Raw genomic sequence first — 21,246 nt, 5'->3', positions numbered from 1 at the left:
CAACAAACACACAGTGAAAATATTGTATGCAATATCTTACAACATGGAGTACTTCATACATAAATAAAACAACAGGAATTTAAACATACAAATGATGTTGTCTGCTGGCAAAGAACAAACAAATCAAAACATCACAGGATTTAAGACCAATAACAAAAATAAACCAAAGATAGACCATAATAACTCAGATAACGTACAAGACGGAGGTAATAAAATTAGAATGAATCATCGAAAAAGATGCAACAAAAAAGACAGCCAATTCCAGAATGCTTTAGACACTAACAATCAAATAGAACATCATGAAAACAAAATCAAAAAGTTACCAGATAAACATAAATATAATGATAGTACAAATAACTGCATATGCTGTAGAAAATCTACTTGTCCGCTCATGAACCAATGTGTCCAAAAAACATAATATACAAATGCACAATCTCCACATCCCAACATAGATATACATACATAGATGCCTTGGAAAACCAATTCAAAGTCTGTTATCACCACTACATCTCGTCATTCGATAAAATAAACAGATGACACACAACTTCACTGGCAGACCTAATATGGAGACTGAAAGAATCAAAAATTAAATACGAAATAAAATGGCCAATAATAAAAAATGCACACCTATGTAATTTGCTGTCTGGTAAATGTGACCTTAGCCTTGAGGAAGCATTGAGTATACTGCTGAGTAATAAGAACCTAGTAAACAAACACGACGAGAAAGTTCCAAGGTGTAACCACTGCACCAAGTATGCATTTTCAAGATGTATAAAAATAATAATTATAATTCAGTCCCCCGCCATTCTTCTCATCCTATATGTATATGTATATACCTAAGTACATACATATATGTAAATAAATGTATGTCTGTGCATGTATTTGTTGACTGCTGTATGTATATAAGTATGCATATATATATATATATATATATATGGGGATGCCCAGAGATGTATATGTATGTGTATATATTACATATGTAAAGTGATTGTATATGTATGAAGGTATATATATGAGTGTATCTGCGTGAGTATATGAGCATGTATACATGAATATACAGGGTGCGTAAGGTATTTGAGGACAGATTTATGTTTATAAAAAAACAGATATATAATATCTTTATTTATCAAAAAATGCTATGAGGATAAAAATAAGCCTTCTTTTCGATAATAAAGCCACTTTCAGCTTCAACAACTGCTTCTATATGAGATCTAAATTACCTAAATGCTTGAATCAAGTGGTCCTGATTCATTTTGGACATTACTCTGACTATGGCAGCTTTCAAAGAATCTTTGGTATTATGGGCATGTTCATTGACTTCTCTCTCAACAATGCTCCACATGTAATAGTCCAATGGATTGCAATCTGGGGAATTAGGAGGTCAAATATTAGGGGTTATGTGATCATGAAAATTTTCAGCCATCCATTCCTGTGTTACTAAAGCCATGTGTGATAGTGCAGAGTCTTACTGAAACACGTATGGCCTTCCATTGCATATATTGTCTATCCAGAGCTTCATAATTATTTCCAGGACCTCAATGTAGGTGGCAGTTAACTCTAAGGCCTTGTGGAAAGGAGTAAGGAGGCATCACATGTCCTTCATTGCAGACAACCCTTAAAGCCATGACAGTTGCAAGAAATTTTGTATGCATAACACTTGGAACTTCAGAAGGGTTTGCACATAACCATCTGTCATTTCTTCTGTTAACTTTTTGATCTTTGTTGAAGTTTTTCTTGTTTGAGAAAAACCAAATCAAATCTTCTTCTGCTGGATTTTTCAGTTTGTTTAAGAACCATTTAGATCTGATGTAGTGATTTTCTTTTGCTTTTTCTGACAAATTGACCATACCTCATCATATAAGACCTCAATGTCTTTGTGGACATCTGATGTCTTTGTGGACAACATTTTTCACTGTTCCTTCTAACACATGGAGATCTTTTGCAATTCACCTCATGGACTTTCTGAGATTGTAATCAATGGTCTGTTGAACTTGCTGGATAAATTCAAGGGTTCTGATGATTTCAGAGCATTTAGAATGCTTTTTATGCTTTGATACTGGTGATATGTTTCCATCTTCAGTCTCTAGCTCCTTACAAACTTTATAGACGAAAGATCTGGCAACTTTTAAAGATCGAGATATTTTAAAATCACTATGCTCAGCCTTTATAACCACAATAACAGCATGTTTCTTCATTTCTTGAGCAAGCTGAAGGTGTGCCGTTATTATTTTCTGAAACAAAGATTATACAGAGTTAGCAAAAAATGCAGCAATGACCCCACAAAATTATGTCCTCAAATGTCTTACGCACCCTGTGTATATGGGAGAGGGTGTGGGTGTCTCTGAACCACCGAATACTGAAGGTCGGACAATAAAATTTCATATGTGCAGCCTAACATGCAGAACAAAATAAACAGGCAATACATCCAATACCAATCAGAGCAGGCGTGCAAAAGCACGTTAACAGCAAGCAGAATCAAACTACCAGCATCTACTAAATCCAAACAAGGCAGATGGATATGTTAGAATCAAAGTCGAAGGTTTTGTAACTAACAGGGACAGCAATTGAATATCACCAGAAGAAATACAACTCAATCCCATTATACAGGTAAACCATTGCATAATTAAATTCCTGTATATATGAAGAACTATGCTGTATGGAAACATTTGTAGTGATTAAAAAATAATTGTCCAACTGTACTCCTCCTATCTTATTCAATTATATATATATATATATATATATATAACAATTGCAGCGTGGAAGGTGTTTATAAGCCATTTAAGAAACACACAAAAGCCGTTCGATTCACTTCAACATTTAAGTTGAATTTGTCAAAATATTTTCGTCGCTAAAATCCACGACCTGTTCACTGACAAAGTCCGTGCTGCATCTAAGAAAGTAACAGTTAGTTCGTCATATATATGTACGTATGTATGTGTGTATGTATGCATACATGTGTGTATGTATGTACGTATGCATGTACACACATACGCCTGTGTATGCATGTATGTATGTATGTATGTATGTATGTATATATGTATGTGTGTGTATATGCACGCACATACACTCTATAAAACATAAAGCTATAAACCTGTAGCGATGGATGAATGTAGAGTGACCACTCATCACAAAGCTATCAAATTTCAACTTCCTACGGCCGAAGCTAGAAAGTGATTTATGACGCTTACTCCCAAAACTATACCCTAAAATCTATTATCAGATTTTTATCTCTATATCACAGAACTATTGTTTTACTACATACGCACATACATACATACATACGCACAATAGTAAAACAATAGTTCTGTGATATAGAGATAAAAATCTGATAATAGATTTTAGGGTATAGTTTTGGGAGTAAGCGTCATAAATCACTTTCTAGCTTCGGGGGCCGTAGGAAGTTGAAATTTGATAGCTTTGTGATGAGTGGTCACTCTACATCCATCCATTGCTACAGGTTTATAGCTTTATGTTTTATAGAGTGTATGTGCGTGCATATACACACACATACATATATACATACATACATACATACATACATACATACATGCATACACAGGCGTATGTGCGTACATGCATACGTACATACATACACACATGTATGCATACATACACACATACATACGTACATATATATGACGAACTAACTGTTACTTTCTTAGATGCAGCACGGACTTTGTCAGTGAACAGGTTGCGGATTTTAGCGACGAAAATATTTTGACAAATTAAACTTAAATGTTGAAGTGAATCGAACGGCTTTTGTGTGTTTCTTAAATGGCTTATAAACACCTTCCACGCTGCAATTGTTTTCGTTTCAGCACACGATCTCAGATCAAATTACTTGCTATGCGAGTACATCTCCGTAATATATATATATATATATATATAATCATCATCATCATCATCATCATTATTTAACATCCACTTGTTCATGCTTCTGTGGGTTGGACAGAATTTGCTGAGGCAGATTTTCAACAGTTAGATGCCCTTCTTGTCATCAACCCTCACCTGTTTTCAAGTAAGGTAATATTCCCCATGACCAGACACGTTTTCACAGAAGACTGGAAACAAAGGACACTGTGACACCTATTCACAACTATCACATGGATGTCAAGGCAAGGAGACAGTAACACACACACATTCATTTTTATGTCTTTGTTCCATGCAGTCATAGCTAAACAAATATACTATTGATGTACTGTTTTACAGTTGGATGTCTTTCCTGTCACAAACCCATACCCATGTTTCAATAGAGAGATCTTTTATTTCACATGTCTTGAAAAGCTGTGAAGCGAGCAGATGATTGTTGACAGAAGTGATGGCAACAAAATCACAGATAGCCAGTAACTTTTGTGGAACACAAATGTAAACAAAGATGGAGTCACATACATGCCCACATATGTACACAGTGAATGTTAACTCTTGACCAAGAAAGACCATTTCTTAAACTCACTTCATTCTAATCATACACACATACATGATGGCATCGATGAGTATGACCATCACTGACAAAGCAATGGCTGAGCAAAATTTTAGGCTCCATAAGGTTTGCACACCTCATACACTCCTCCACCATATTGACATGATACAGTGACAAACCAAGGCAAGACATCTAGTGCTAATATGGATCACAGGTTCGAGAATGTGAGAACACTCTGATCTTAAGTGCAAAAGATTCCTACCATTCCTGTACATCTGATTTTACATCAGTGACCTTCTCCCAGAGATACTCTTTAGCAAAAGCTGAGAGGTACCTCACTCTCAGTGGTCTTCCAGCATACCAGACACTAACCTGGAATTTATGAGTACCTATGGTATTGCTAGATAGTTGTCAAACCTACTCTGGGTTCATCTATCATTTTTTTACAGGTCTTGTTTTTAGTCCTGGTAGATTTTCTAGCAATACTCCTCACCAAGCTAGCTTGGTGGGGGTGCCAATTTAATCGCCAGTGACCCAAATATGCAACTGGTTGTACTAGATTCCATGTTAGCAGCAAAACTCATGAGAGTCCTGACAGATAGACAAACATTTGGTAGCATAGTTTTACCATACCACCAGCAGTAGAGTGGGTGCCTGTCAAGACTAGTCTCCTTTCTACAGTGTATCAGTTTTCATTCATTTACTGCTCTCTAGTTGAGTTACATTCACTATAAATGCAGGATCCACATCTCCTCCATGTAGTTAAAGAAGAACCCTTTAATAAACTACTGGGTTTGTTTGGATTACCCAACAACCTAGACAAGTTGCATCACTATGGCTGCATTTCCATGACTTTTGCAGTTTACCAGATAATAGTATGGTCAGGCACAGTGGGGCACAGGATTGCCTCTGATACGAGTGTGGGATGCTTATAACAGCAGTCTGAAGGTGATGGCTAGTTGAGAAGCCATCGTCATAGTAGTAGGCAAAACAGGTGTCTGAGTGGAAAATGAAACTATCTTCATTGTACTAGGCTGGGAGGTGCATTTAGTTATGAAGCTTTTAGTTTAAAAAATAGTGAAGAGTGTCAGAAGAAAAATGTTTACAAGAAATTTCTTTTCATTACATAAACAGTATAATTATTTATGTTCACAACTAAGTCTTACCTGATCAACTGTACTACGAGTTTCAGCTTCACCTTGGTAAATAACTTTCCGGTTACTGGCCAAAGAAGAACCAAGGAAAAGACATGGCCATATATAGTGACTGATTATGCGACTTCTGTAATCTGAATTGACACTACGGCGATATCTGAATAGTAAATATAATAGATTCTATAAATTATGAAGAACATTTTCAAGTAACATTAAAATTAGAAAAAAAAAAATTTCTAATCATTTATTGTGGAGGTTATACAAAATCAACCAGTTCTACTACACAATATTAGTTAATGTAGTAGAGATAGAAAAGGCAGAAAGCAGGCTTGTTAGAATGAGCTTCATGTAGCAGAACTACATGCTATTACTTTTTTTAGGACACTACCATCTGGTTAACTGCAAAATTTTCTTTTTGGGCTATTTTCTAATACAATCTGCAACTTTTTGAAAATTTTATGCTACTTTTATGAAAATGATCTGGCAATCCTGGCAGAAAGAGTGGGTTAGAAGTTGAAGTGTGTGGGTGATGTTGCTACTACACACATAAATATCTTATTTGGTATACAAAAGAAAGCCAGTTCACAAGTTCACTTACTCTCACACATACATCAACCACTATCTCACAGATGCAATGTTTCCTCTTTCCACCTGCTCTGCAATTATTACAATGAATTCTGCTTTTCTGAACTAGCTGGGAACAAAACCTCTTTTCTCTGGCCCACACAATACACTCTTTCCACCACTGAAATTTTACTCTTAACACTTGTTACAGTCATTCCTTTCCAGAGATGCAACCATTTGGAACACTAACCCAAGCTATGATTTTCATACAGACACAAACCTACAAATTTTCATGATGTATGTCAACTGCATCAATCTCACTAACTCCTATTTGTTATTTGTCAAGCATTGAACAAGCTATTTGGTCAAATGTCAGTTCTACTCTAAATTTTTATGCCCAAAACCTTAAACTTTCTCTAGTCTGGGGTTTTCAATTTAATATTTTCTTAATCTCTGTTTTACCTTATTGTTATTATTTTTTTGTTAAATTGTAGGCTTAATTTGTATTTTGAAATACAATCTGCAACTGCAATATCTGGGCTACAACCATTTTACATACTTGCTTATTACTACAATAGAGTAAATTTTTTTTTTTTATCCAAGTCGTGTATTTTATTTCCTGTATATCAGGAATTTTCTTCTGTTATTCTTAATAATTACTATTTTTATACCACTTTTATCAGCTACAATACAATAATAGTATGATATTGGACTGAGTTTATATTTCTAAATCTCTTAATATTTCTCAAAGCATCTCTGTACTTTTAGAGTTGTTGGACTATTTTGATCAAATAACTATCAATTATATAGTGTTAATTAGATAGACACAATCTCTACTATGGATCTTTATGGATAATTAATCATTAATCACATTCTTAATTGTAGTTATCTTAATAAATAGAATATCTTTTCCAAACAAGTGAAAATTTTACTGGTTATGAAGAAACATACTTCACTGGATCAAAAACTGTTTCAATTCCAAGGTCAATGTCAATGGGAATAACCAGGCAAGCCATATTCCAACCTAGTTTACATGCTTCACGGATAAATGACTGAATTACTGAAATACTGCAGTCACTTGGAAGTAAGTAGTTTAAGGATGAATCCACATCTTCAATAACATCCTAAAAAATAATTTGGTAAGTTTAATGGAATGAAAAATCATCATAGATAGTCAGTGACTGTAGTAAGTATTAATGCAATTGACTGTCACACATTAGCCCTTTACCACCCAAAGCCGCCCCCCAAAAATTTAGGTTTATGTGACCAAACCGCCCAAATCCGCCCGTATTTACCTAGTCATATTTAAATGAGAATATCAGAGCAAATCTCTTTAGTATATTCGTGAAAACACATGATTATACTTCGTAAACAGTTCATCTACAGTTTTGTACAATGATCAAAGTGTAATTTTAATTCTGTGAATTTTGGGAGATTTTTTTCCGAAATTTGTTCCTATTGTGTTTTCAAAATTTGTAATTCTGACAAAAAATGGATACGAATTTCATTATATCAAGCAGCGAGTCAGAATTCGAAGGCTTTTCTACTGAAGACCTTCATAAATCTAACTCTATGACTGAAAAAAAAAAGCACGTGGTATTTGATAATGAATCCGATGTTTCATTTTCCGAAAATGAAACAGTGAATCCGAGAGCTCCGACAGCAATAAAGAAAATGAATTGGCACCTGAATGGAGTGAAAATTTAGAAACTGTTTCTTTCAGTGATTTTTCTGAAGAAACTGGACCAAGCCACAATCTTTCCCAGGAGAGTAAAGCCTTAGACTATTTCTTTTTACTTTTTCGAATGAGCCTATTTGAAATCATTACAGCGGAAACGAACCGTTACACTAAATGTAAACAAAGCGAAAGAAAGGATACTTTGTGGTTTCCCACAACCTTAAATGAAATTAAGGCTTATTTTGCCATAAATATTATTATGGGTATCAGAAAGTTACCCAGAATAACAAATTCTATAGTAAAATTTTGTTGTATACCCAATTGAATATTAGCTAATAACCTATTTTCTATAGCGATGTTTGAACAAAACTTTTAATAATTTTATATTTTGTTGAATTTACCTGTATCTACCTGCAATTAGAGTCACTTTGTGACAAAAATTATAGTATAGAATTGGTTGAGAACATTTCATTAAATTATCTTCCAAAAATCAGATTAATATATTGATAAATAAAAAAGTTATAGTTGTTTAATGAAACCAGACTAAATTTATGATTACGTTAGAAATTAATTGAAACACATAAGGTGTGCATTTTGGTCAGAAATATAGTAACGAAAGGGTTAATTCAAGTAGATGGATGGAAGACGTAAAGTACTTGTAGAATGCTTAATTCATAAAGAGGAAAATATGAAAATAATACAAAAAAGAACAATTTATTATAAAAGAAATTTCATTAGATCTATTTCCTATATTGATTGGTTATGGGTTTTGGTTGTAAGAAGAATCACTCAGCTATTTATCAGCTCTAGATAGAAGCACATTAATACTGCACATCTCATTGGTGCAATATTAGTTGTGCATGATCATATAGTTACAGAAACTGTAATAACAGAGTCATGAGTGAATTCTGGAGGAAGAAAAGACCGAGAATATTTGGAGAGTTAGCTGATTGATCAGAAACGTGAGTATGAGATCAGCCTTGGACAGAAAGGCTGACATTTTAGCTTCTGTACCAGCAGTTTTGCTTTGAGAGAACTATGAAGTTGAAGTCACCAAGAACGACAACTTCAGGGAGAGATAAGCAAAAAAGGGTACCTTGATTAAAGAAAGCTTATATGTGATGAAGACAAACCATCTTCATGATTGCTCAACATGTTAAATTTAGCAGCCTCTCTCAAATTCCAGCCTACAGAAAGACATTCAATAATGTAATCTAGAAAATACAATGACAGAAAATAATATGGAATAGGCATTACTAGATCATAGGTCAATTTGATAAGAACTAACTTGATTCTAAACAAGAACAACTTTAGGGAAAGAAGTGAGATGATGTCCTCAATGCAGAGTGAGAATTTGGTGACATCTGCTAATGTTAGGATAGTTGTGAAGATAGTAAGTGAACATGGAAAAATTAGGAAAGGAAAACTTCCAGTGTAATTAGAAGTCATATTTACCATTAATGTCAGCTCTCCTTAGAGAGGGTGAGAGTAGTAGTGGAGAGTTGATAAGCTCAGATTTAATTTTTACAGAGAAATTACAGCAGAGGGTGTAATGTCAAAAACAGAAATGGATTGAAGATAGAAGGTATAAAATTGTGAATTAAAAAGAAGTATAATGTGATTTGTAACTGTGAAGGAAGTAATAAAACCAAGACAGGAAAAGAGACTATTTCATAGAAGAAAAAGGATTGATCAAATTATTTTATGAAGTTTAATTGACTAGTTTAGATAACATTTAAGCCAGGCAGATATAGTAATGGGATAATTTTTTTTTTAGGTCATAGAAATAGGAAAATAAAAAGATGAAGTAGCAATCATGCACAAAAATTTTACAAGTTTAGCATTATATCAATATAATGTTAGACAATTATAAAAGAAAAAAAAAATTGTTAGTGAAAATCAGATTGATTCATTTAAAAAAGCTAAAATATAGTCTTATTTATTTAACTTACAGTTACAATAGCTCTCAAATCATAAGGGCCAGCAAGTCTGAAGATAAACTCTTGAATCAATTGCTCCTTTGACTGAGGGCTGTCATATTTACCATCAAAAAAATCTCGAAGTTTGGTTTTATATTGATGAAGGCTAAATCGTCCTGCTGAACAGGCTTTCTAAGAAAGTTGAAAATATATTATGATGGTCATAACAAAACATTTCCCAGGGTATATAACAATTACTAAAGTTAGAATAAATTACAAGTCTAGAAAAATTGAATTAAAAATCAAAAAGTAATTTAATAAAAAAAAAGCATCCTTTTTATACCTCAAAAAGGTGCTTACAATTATTAACAGTTAATGAATAAAAATAAAATCACTCATTAGAGAACAAGTAAAATTACTGTATATTTATATAAACAAAGTAATTTACTAGTTTCTCTCTTCTAGTGTAACTAAAATGAGCTAAAATGTCAAATATCTTTGACAAGTTTTGCTTTGAATTGTAAACTCTTAGCATTGAATACTATACATATCTGGAAGAAGATTTGCTCTTTGTCACCTCAAAACACAGATGACAACATTATTCTTAATTCCCTTGCTTTTGATGTACAAACCACATTCATATGCAATTACAACTCCTCCTACCAAGCAAGATCGTTCTACAGGAACAGAGACATTATAACCATTCTGTAATATACATGACAACACAGTCAATCAACAGACTCTACACATATCAACAGGACTATATCCAACATACACCAACTACATAGCCTAGACTACCTCACAAAAAGGATTTCTTTTTCAATCAGAAAACACTAAGCTCTGAAAAGTTAACTTAACAAAAGTTTACCTTAGATATTTGGAATGATGTACCTGTTTACATGTACCTACATTCTAGATTACAATCAAAGTTTACAATCTTGTAACAAAGCCCATGGACAAGATGGTGTTCAAGGATTTGGGCTTGAAAATCTGAAAAGTATGCACAACTATGCACTATATGGAAAATAGAATACCAACATGGATGACAAAAGGAAAGACAGTGCTAATACAGAGGGACAAAGAAAAGGGAGGTGAAGTCAGTAGTTATAATGATACTCGGTTGAGGAAAAAGTTTGTGTGCCATGTTAAAATAATGATTTTTTATGCAAGAATTTGTTCAAAATCAACAACAACTATTCTTCAAAATAAAGACCATCATTTCCCACAACCTTCTGCCAATGATCTGCAAGCTTTTGGATTTGGTCAAAGTATCAATCCTACAGTTTTGAATCAGAAAATTTTTGACAGGCTTCTTCAACATCCTCAAATGACTCAAATCGGTGACCTTTCATAAAGTGCTACATTGATTGGAAGAGACCATAGTCAGATGGAGCAACATCTGAACTATAGGTTGGATGTGGCAGAACTTCCACACCATCCAGTTGTGTCGACTACTCTGATTAGTTGGTTTTGGTGCAGTTTAACTCTTGCTTTATTTCGCGCCAATGTGTAAACCAACCAATCGCAGCCTTCTGATAAGGTCCCGTGACACAGTCTTCTAGGTTCTCTTCTGGAGCCCACTAATCTCTTTAAAAGCTAGATCAACAAACCATAATTCGTCTTTGGTTCTAGTCTTTCTAAGGACTAACCTCTGACTACAGAGCATCCAGTGACACAGCCATGTTCCAGTGACTCAGCCAGTTCCAGTGGCTGCAACACCAACACCAACAGCATTTCAGGACCTACACCACCGTCACCTTTCAATCTTAATGTCATCTCCACTACCACATCAATATGCACACAGCAACATCGCCCAGACTTAACTTCACGCTGTTTGTGAATACTCACCAAAGTTAACAGCTAGCTCAACCTGTGAGAACCTTCTGTACCACGTAACCTGGCACAGCATTGAAGCCACAACTGCTACATGACATGTGTTCAACCAGCCTCTGCCTTGTGACCTCAACTTTATTGTTACAGTACCTCTGCTATTGCATTCATTACTACGAACTAGTATTTACCTTCATCTTGTATCTGATCTACTTCTAGCATCCTGATAGACTCATTTCTATTGCTCTGTATTTTATCTCACACACATACACCTTGTTTGTACACACTTACACATTATTGTATCCTTTGATGGCCTGTCTATATTATTATTATTACGTATGTACTTATGTCGAACACACAGACACACTCTGCTACCCACATGTTAAGATCTAAATAAAACCTTTCTCTTAACATTTACAGTTGTGTTGTCTCTCTCTTATTACTTTTGGCACTTATTCGTTTATCCATATTTTGGCTTTTATTGTCAGGTGACCGTGCGGTGTTTAAAGGAGTCATTCATTCGTCACCATCTACTTTTGCACGGTTGTTCTACAAGGCCAAGTCACATGCTGAAATAATATCAAATAATGAAACTCCCTAGTTATCAGCAGTGTCCTAAGTAAGCTTCATAAGCATTACATAGTCATTAAAGTATATAGTTCCTATTATTATAAAGCAATTTAAAAGAATATAATGGCACTAATGGGTACAATTAATGCCAGGTCCACAGACAAATTGGTACTATGAGAAAAGTTACCTTGAATCAAGTAATTTACTAAGCATGCCTGAAAAGCAAAAACAAATGCCCTAAGATAAGAGAGAAATACTATTTGAATCTAATCATTAAAATTATAAACAAGAACTTTGTTTATAATCATAAACAGAACTTTGCATTTTGTATGAACCTTTGATTGTTGCATGGACACTTTTTAAATGGATAGATAGATAGATTGATTGATTGATTGATTGGTAGGTAGGTAGGCAGACAGGTAGGTAGGCAAGCAGGTAGGTAGGTAAATAAATAAATTGCTTCTTCAGTACTGCCTATGTGGATGTTCACATCTCAAAAATCAAATATTTCAAAAAATATATAATTTCATTGTACTGTTTTCATTGTACTGCTAGGAGTTATTATGATTATTATTAAGGTAGTGAGTTGGCTGAATTCTTAGTACACCAGGCAAAATGCTTAGCAGCATTTCCTCCATCTTTATATTCTGAGTTCAAATTCCACGAAGGTCAACTATGCCTTTCATCCTTTTGGGGTCAATGAAATAAGTATCAGAATTTAATACCAAAAGAAATGGCACCAAGTGCTATCATTTTAAAAATGAAATATAGTTGATTGAATTAACAGAAAAATGGAAGACAAAGATAATTTCAGTTCAAAATTGTAAGACTGCATGCAACCATTTCATTTTACACACATTATCCTTTGTCATTATATACCAGCACAATTATCAAATCACATACACTAATTAACGTCTCTAATCCATATTTGTTTTCTCAACTTATGAGCAGATTCTAAATTCAGTACAGTAGATCAATCACAATGCAGTTTTCCTGATTGCAATTCATTTTCAATGCTATGCACAACATACTTCTCAGAAGATTTCGAAGGAACAACTTTGTGGTCATCCAACTTGTAAGAAATAGAAGACAAATCGCCTTCACCAACACCCAACTGTCTTAAAAGAGATATATTGAACAATATAATGATATAGTTAAGTGTACATAATACTTGAATAAAAGAGGGAAGGTTACAGCTGACAGTAAGATCAGGGCTGACTTGTGGCTAGAAGTTTTTATTTGTAACAAAGACCAGAATCTCTAAAGTTCACAAACATGCTTTGTAATGCAGATACAATGCTTTCATTCTGTTTCCCAATGCTAAAAAACAGTTACTTCAGAAAAGTGATTATCAATATGTATTGCATATTATCATGTTTTCCTATCAACCTATCTGAAGTTCCTTTGAAAGAGATATACACCTCAACTACATTGGTTTACATGTCAAGTTACTACATTCCTGATTCGCTTACTGAGCATGACATTTGAGTTTTGGATGTCTCTATAATAAACTAATAATAAATTTTGACAATGTTCATCCCAATGCTCACATTTGCTTCAAAATTTCAGAGTACTTTCAATAATGTATTATGAGTACTAAATCTTGAATTAGCATTTCAGAACATCTAAAACAAGGAAATAGAAGGGAATAAGGATGAGGCTTAAAGATCATCAACCTGAATCTTAGTTTCTTCATTGACTGAACCTGTCACTATAATTACCTTTTACTGTCGAACAGTGTATAAATACTTACTTATTCATCATTCAAGAGATCTCACCTGAAAAACAGTAAAGATTATTTTTTCTACTTTAATTTGATCATCACAATAAAGTTTCAATATGTTCATGGCATCCATTCTGTCTGTGTAATACATTTCCTTAAAACGTTGCACAACTTGGTCCTGTTGAAGTTCTTGCACTGCACTCAAAGATGCTTGTGGCACAATCAGCTTAGCTCTATCAAATACAGAATAGATAGAGAAATAAACTCTTTGAAAGTTACAAGCATTTAAACAGTTAAAAAATGTATTTGATCTTTAGCACCATGTTTTTGTTTATATTTTCCCCATACTATAAAATCCTCTTAGCAACTGTTTTTTAAACAATTTAACTCTGTAAGCAGTACCCTGCTGATCAAGGTACCATATTTACTGCCAACTTTGATTTCAATTCCACTCTGCAAAACACCCCTCAAAATGATCCTTTCCAACCTACTTCATACATACAATTGCTAAATGAAAGAAAGAAAAAAAAACCTCTTGTCCTTTCAGAATGAATAAGTAACTAGTTACGAGAGAATTTATTAATCATCTTCAAACAACGGGCTTCTGAGCTGACCCTTTTCCTAAACTAACTCTTCAACTTTTTGTCTGTCGTATTGATTTGGATAAATTTAGAATTTTTTATTGCTTTATAGCATATTTTATTTACTCACTTGTCCTGAGAAGCAGCATTCTCTGCTTGAATAGTTCTTAATTCATCTTCTTTATCCTGATAAGTTAATTGATGGTCTTTCAGTTGCATTCCAAAGGAAGGAAGTAACATTCGATTACCAGAAATTAAATCATGGGATAACCAAGGAAGAAACTTTGTTTTTATAGCAGCTGCTCCACCATAAAGTCCACCTTAAAAAGAAAAAGAAGTAAAATAGTTACAGTATGATTATCTACTTGTATGGCTTTTGCCATTTATCAATTTGATATAAAATTTTGTTTTCAGTCAATATTTCCTTCAGCTCTGTAGTTTTGGACAACCTTGTTCATAACCTTCTATCAAGATGTTCCCATACTTGTTTTATTGGATTAATTTCAGTGCTTTTTATTCCCAAGTTTGTGAAACCTTGTTTGTATGGCATGGGAGTCATCTTCCGTGAAAAGTGTTCTTTTCATCAGTTCCTTCTAGTTATGTTGTAAATTTCCAACTGCATTAGATTCATAAAATAATCAATACCTGTCTTACATGAAGGAACATCAATATTAACAGTCCTTAAGGTGGGGAGTCGACAGAATCATTGGCATGCAGGTAAAATGCTTAGTGGCATCCTGAAAAATTTGAACTCCAGCATCACCAGTTATACCAATCTTTAAATATACAGTAACCTGCAATAACTTTACAGTCAGGGTAATAAAATACAACATTAATTTTATTTGTAATAGCTTCATGAAAAATTATCCAAAATCTTAGCTTGTTAAATTTAGTGGTTGAACATTTTGTCATACAATATCAACGGATTCCCTATAAATTCATGGCAGTTAGTTTCTCCGGTCCTTGGTTTACGCATGTGAAATCTTGTCAACCCTTGTATGTTAATTCATGTGCACATTGTTTTCAGATGCTTGTTGTTGCTAGCCCAAACAAGATGCACGATCAATAAATTAAGCAAACTGATTCATTTTCATTTTCTTTATTCATCTATCATATTTTCTCTTTCTATTTCTCCACTATTTTTATCTTCTGGCTTTGCAATCCCTAATTATGTGATTGTTTAATTGCTAAAAACTTCCTTCAGTCCTCATTGCCAATGTGTATCTCTCTCTCTCTCTCTCTCTCTCTCTCTCTCTCTCTCTCTCTCTCTCTCTCTCTCTCTCAATTTGATAAATGTATGTATGTATGTATGTATGTATATACAGGATGTGAAGGGGAAATTGTCACCATTTTATATTTTTAATTTTGTGCATTGTTTGTTTTTGATTTTGTTGACTACACAGTGTAGTAGGGTTAGTTGGGCACTATCTGTGAGAAAAATGGCATCATGATGCAATTCACTCAGCCAAAAATTTGGAAATGACATTCTGTACTGCTTGGCATTCATGCCAGAAGCTCTGATATGGGTGTCAATCTTGGATAGTGTAATTTGAGTACATGTACTGAAAGAGATAAAAATCAAACATCCAGTCAACATCATAGTGTTTGGAGTGATCACTAGTGATGGGGACGTTATGAGTCCACTCATCTTCTCACATGATCTCAGAAGTTGACACAGGGGCCTGCAGGAGGTAGTACTGCCCTGGGTCACAAGGATGGCTGCTGGAAAATCCTATGTCTAACAACAGGACTTTGCACCATGCCACACAAGCAGGAGAACCCGGTCATGGCTGTCAGACAATTTCTGTGACCACATCACCCCTAACATCTGGCCACCTAATTCCCCACACTGCAACCCCCTTGATCATTATGTGTGTGGCACAGTTGAGCGAGAGCCCAACAAAACCCCTTGTAACACCAAAGATAAACTGAAGACAAGGATTATAGCAGCATTATCCAACTTAAACAAGGAGACTGTCCAGAACTTCTTTCAGTTTCCATCTACCAAATTCACTCACAAGGTGCCATGCAATGGGACTGAACCTAAAACTATGTGGCTGGGATACAACCTTCTTACTAAACTGACATGTCTGAAAAAATTTCTTCTGACCAATTACCAATTTGTGTAATACACTACACTAAATAAAGAGTTAAATAGTGTGTTGTTAGAAAAAGATTCTGACATTTTAAGCAGAGCCCATTTTGGGGAGTGAGAAAAACAAAAAGTGGAATAGAAAAAACAAAGAAAAAAAAAGGAAAATGTAGAAGACAAAGTAAGAAGAAAAGAATAAAGTGAGAGCAAATGGAAGTAAAAGGTCAACAAATTATCTGAATTGTATGTGTAATAAACAACATTCCACTATTGCTTAAATGTTTGGTATCCTATACAATGTTAAGCTTTGAAACTATTTATGTCCAATCAGGGACTGTCAGGCAAATATCTATGCTTGTCAAAAAGTGTCTAATGTAATACATTAATTTTCCACCAATCCTAAGGGTTGGATTTCCACCAATCAGAGAATCTAGGCCACACCAATAAAATGACACAGGCTTAAGACAAATGAACACAGCTTAAACATCATCATCATCATCATCATCGTTTAGCGTCCGTTTTCCATGCTAGCATGGGTTGGACGGTTCTACTGGGGTCTGTGAAGCCAGAAGGCTTCATCAGGCCCAGTCAAATCTGGCAGTGTTTCTACGGCTGGATGCCCTTCCTAACGCCAACCACTCCGTGAGTGTAGTGGGTGCTTTTTACGTGCCACCCGCACTGGTGCCAGACAGAGCTGGCAAACGGCCACGAACGGATGGTGCTTTTTATGTGCCACCGGCACATAAACCTGTTTAAATTATACAAATACTGAATTGAAACAACAATGGTAGCAGCTTAGAGCAATAATAATAATGATAAATCTAAGATAATCAAGTCTGCTGCATTAATTCCACTTTGCTCCATTCGTTTTAAATTTCAAACAAATAAGGCTGATTTGATAGAAAACTGATGGACAATGATTTGGCAGACAGTAAATTAATTATACTTTTGTGCCAGAGAGAAAGTGCCAAATGGTTCTAAAAGATGAAGCATGGATTTTTATCTCAGGACTTGTCACATAAAATGTATCCAAGAAATTTAAATGGGAATTTTTATATAATAATCCCCTTTAAGACAAAATACACTAATCTCATTTAAAACTAGTTCACAAAATCAAAGAATATTTACTATTTCAAATTTCCTGTACTTGGAAAAGTTAACTTAGTTTAATATCCATTTCTAAACAGGATCAAAATCAAACAGCTTTGAATCACAAAACTTACCTTCGGCAGCAGATTGATTCAGCAACTTGAAGAGTTCCTGTTGAATGAGGGCATTTAACTCAAGGATATCACAACAACGCATCACATTCTGATCACAGGAATTAATCTATAAATATGGTTGAATGAAAGATTAGTTCGTTCCTTACCAAATCAAGTATAGCTACTAAAGGAAGTAAAATTCAAAGATGAAGTCAATATTTTGAAAATTTCAAATATTTGTTCTTTTATTTGATTAATAAAAAATTCATTTCTTAGGACAGGCCAAACTCCTTGCTCCCACCATTTCTTTTATCAACATAGGTTAATTTTGAAAGCAGCACTATTTGTTGCACTGTCAGAGAGAAATGTATCTGAAACATCACTGTGCCTTTTCCTTCAGTTCAATAAAGATAAGAAGACAAATAAATATTCTTCTCATTAATCAACAAATAGAGTGGAATATAAATACCACTCTATATGTTGATTAATGAGAAGTATAGGTATGACAGACAGCATGTTTAGTTTTACTGTGATTGATTAAGGTAATTAAGGCGATGAAAGCATAGAAAGAATGACGACATACAGGTACTATGCTAATTACTGACCTAGTTAATTAGGTAGCACAGGAAGATGTTGTTCTCAGTGATGGTAAAACATCATCTTAGAGAGATCTCAAACTGATAGACCTTGTTTTGAAAGTAATCATTAAACTAATACTGAACAGAATCAGCTTGAATTTAAAGAAGGATGTAGAAAAAGTGATGTTAGTCTTCTGGTTTGACAAATGTTCTTAGTTAAGAACTGTACTTCTTATTGTTAAAATTCAAGAAAAACCCTTTGACATAATCCTACATTCTGCAGTATAATAAACACTAGAGTTCTATTCTAATCACCTTTCAATTACTTGTAGATCTTGAGAAAAAGTGCAGGAGTTTAGGAAAGGAGACCCCCTGGATCTTATACACACAGATGACTTGGTTCCCATTACGAAATTGGTCAATATCCTCCTCTTTATCTTCATCATTGGCAGCAGCAGTGTTGTCATCATTGTCATTATCATCAATGTTGTTTTAACATCCACCTTTTCATGCTTGCATGGATCAGATGAAATTTTTTGAATTGGATTTTCTATGGCTGGACGTTCTTCCTGTTATCAACTCTTGCCTATTTCCAAGCAAGATATTATTTCCTTAGACCTTCAAACACAAACAGCACAATGGTTGAACACATTGTCATGACAGACTGCAAATGAACAATACTGCTTCTTGTATGACAGTGGCAATTATTTAAGGAGATGCTAATACATTCACATATTCACATAGTTACTCATATGCACACATATATACATACATTCATATATATATACATATATATACATACATATATATATATATATCACCAGGCTATCAGACGTTGCTACACATCACTGGTCACAATGCGCTTTGCATTGTTTTAACCTTCAAATGACGCCACCCCGCTGGCTAAGCAAGCAGGCCAACAGAAGAAAGAGTGAGAGAAAGTTGCAGCGAAAGAGTACAGCAGGGATCGCCCCACCCCCTGCCGGAGCCTCGTGGAGCTTTAGGTGTTTTCACTCAATAAACACTCACAACGCCCAGTCTGGGAATCGAAACCGCGATCCTACAACTGCAAGTCTGCTACCCTAACCACTGGGCCATTGCACCTCCATATATATATATATAATATATATATATATATATATATATATATATGGATTAAAACAGTTTGATTCAATTTCGTTGGTACTCTTGGTACTAGTCATCAGCCATTTTGAATTTGGAATGGCTGATGACTAGCATCATGCTTGAAACTCAAGAGTACCAACAAATTTGAATCAAACTGTTTTGATCTATACGTATAGCTCCCAATAAATTGGTGTTCTTCTTTTGTTTGTCCACTCATTCATACATATATTTTAAAATATGTATATATATATATATATATATATGTATAGACACACACACAGTATTTAATCATATCAAAGGGAAATGGAAATTAATTGAACTTTACATTTCCAGTGGTCTAACGTGTAAAAAAAATAGTCAAAAAGACTATATATTAGTCATACGATATAGTGTATATTTAATCACATAAGGAATCCACTTATAGAGATTCTACACACTAGGAAGAACAGCTAGGTTCTATAACCACAAAAATTAGGGATAAAATTTGAATCCCTAACTTTTGTGGTTATAGAACCTAGCTGTTCTTTCTAGCATGTAGAATCCCTATAAGTGGATTCCTTATGTGTTTAAATATACACTATATCATATATACACACACATATATATACATATACACTGACCTGCAAAAGAAACGCATGAAGTATGTGACTGTGAAATATGTTTTAATTTCATTATGACAGAGATAAATTTTGATAAATCTGATAAAATCAATTTCTTGGATGCACTTTGACCACAGTCTATGGACTGTTGTCATGTGTTTTGGTAGTGGGCATATCCAGCACAGTGAGATTGTAGGGCATGACATGTTCAATACCGTGTATGTCCTCCCTGGGTGTTCAAAACGGCCATACACAGTCAGTACATGGAGTGCATGAGGCAGTTCACAAAAGCCATTGGCACTTGTGTCCACACCCTGAGGAAAGCTGCCTCCAATTCCACACAAGTTGTCAGCCTTGAGGCTACGTGGTTCAGCCATCTCTAGACTTCATTCAACAGGTGTTCAGTTGGGTTCAAATTTGGGGCTTTAGTAGAGGATACTTGCTTGTGGTATTGCATGGTGTGACTAAACTGAAAACCACATGGTTGCAAAGGGAACTTCTTAACCACATAGAAATGCCTGCAAAGCATTGCAGAGAAATTCCAAACTTCAAAATCTAAAGGCCAAATTATAGAGAACACATGACACTGAGGGAGTGATTTTGCTTAGCATGGAGAAAGTCAAGACTAGATACTTTTACTCACTGCAGGCAATAAGATACACGAAAAAATACCATGGAATTTTGAAGTGGAAGTCCATGATAGCTCACTAGACATAATTGATCATTACTTTCTTAGTAAAAAGTAGGCAGTATGAAGTCCATATGAGGAGTGTAACAGATCATAGAAGTGAAATATAAACAATATCTGTGGAAAATGTGTAGAAACTGAATAAAAATAAGTCAGATGTGATTCATTGGATGTATAATGTTCACTTGTATGAAAGACATGTTGGTAACTGAGAAAACAACTGGCAATAAAGTCCTCAGTTTCTGTATGCAAGAGAAATGATAACATAGGTATGGACATATAATGAAAATGGTTGATAAGTGCCAAAAAAAAAATTGTGTAGCAATGATTTCAACTGCTGACATTTAGTTCATCTTTGTCACAAGTGTTGTTTGATCAAGAGGGAATTTGGCCAAGTTAAAGATTTAACCCTTTCGTTACCAACCTGGCTGAAACCGGCTCTGGCTCTGAGTACAAATATCTTGTTTTCATAAGCTTTGAATTAAAATCTTCCACCAAACCTTAGTCACAATTTATGTTCCTA

General features: G+C 34.5%; 1 protein-coding gene across 2 annotated transcripts in view; it reads right to left on the bottom strand.

The window, feature by feature from the left end:
• LOC115216483 (mitochondria-eating protein-like) overlaps positions 1-21,246 on the bottom strand; it is a 40,992-nt gene that overhangs the window by 8,359 nt on the left and 11,387 nt on the right. The window contains exons 1-7 of one of the 2 annotated variants that reach the window (XM_036506421.1): positions 18,339-19,052; positions 17,755-17,860; positions 14,570-14,759; positions 13,914-14,091; positions 9,769-9,927; positions 7,090-7,262; positions 5,587-5,731 (exon numbers count right to left, since the gene is read on the bottom strand). In XM_036506421.1, coding sequence (XP_036362314.1) covers positions 5,587-5,731; positions 7,090-7,262; positions 9,769-9,927; positions 13,914-14,091; positions 14,570-14,759; positions 17,755-17,836 — 927 coding nt within the window. In that variant the 5' untranslated portion in view covers positions 17,837-17,860; positions 18,339-19,052. Of the gene's footprint in view, positions 1-5,586; positions 5,732-7,089; positions 7,263-9,768; positions 9,928-13,913; positions 14,092-14,569; positions 14,760-17,754; positions 17,861-18,338; positions 19,053-21,246 lie in introns of those variants that run through there. The other variant, XM_029785901.2, reaches the window with a different exon arrangement.

The sequence above is a fragment of the Octopus sinensis genome, linkage group LG10 (genome assembly GCF_006345805.1).
Source record: "Octopus sinensis linkage group LG10, ASM634580v1, whole genome shotgun sequence".
NCBI lineage: Eukaryota > Metazoa > Mollusca > Cephalopoda > Octopoda > Octopodidae > Octopus > Octopus sinensis.
This window is presented reverse-complemented; position numbering and strand designations above follow the sequence as displayed.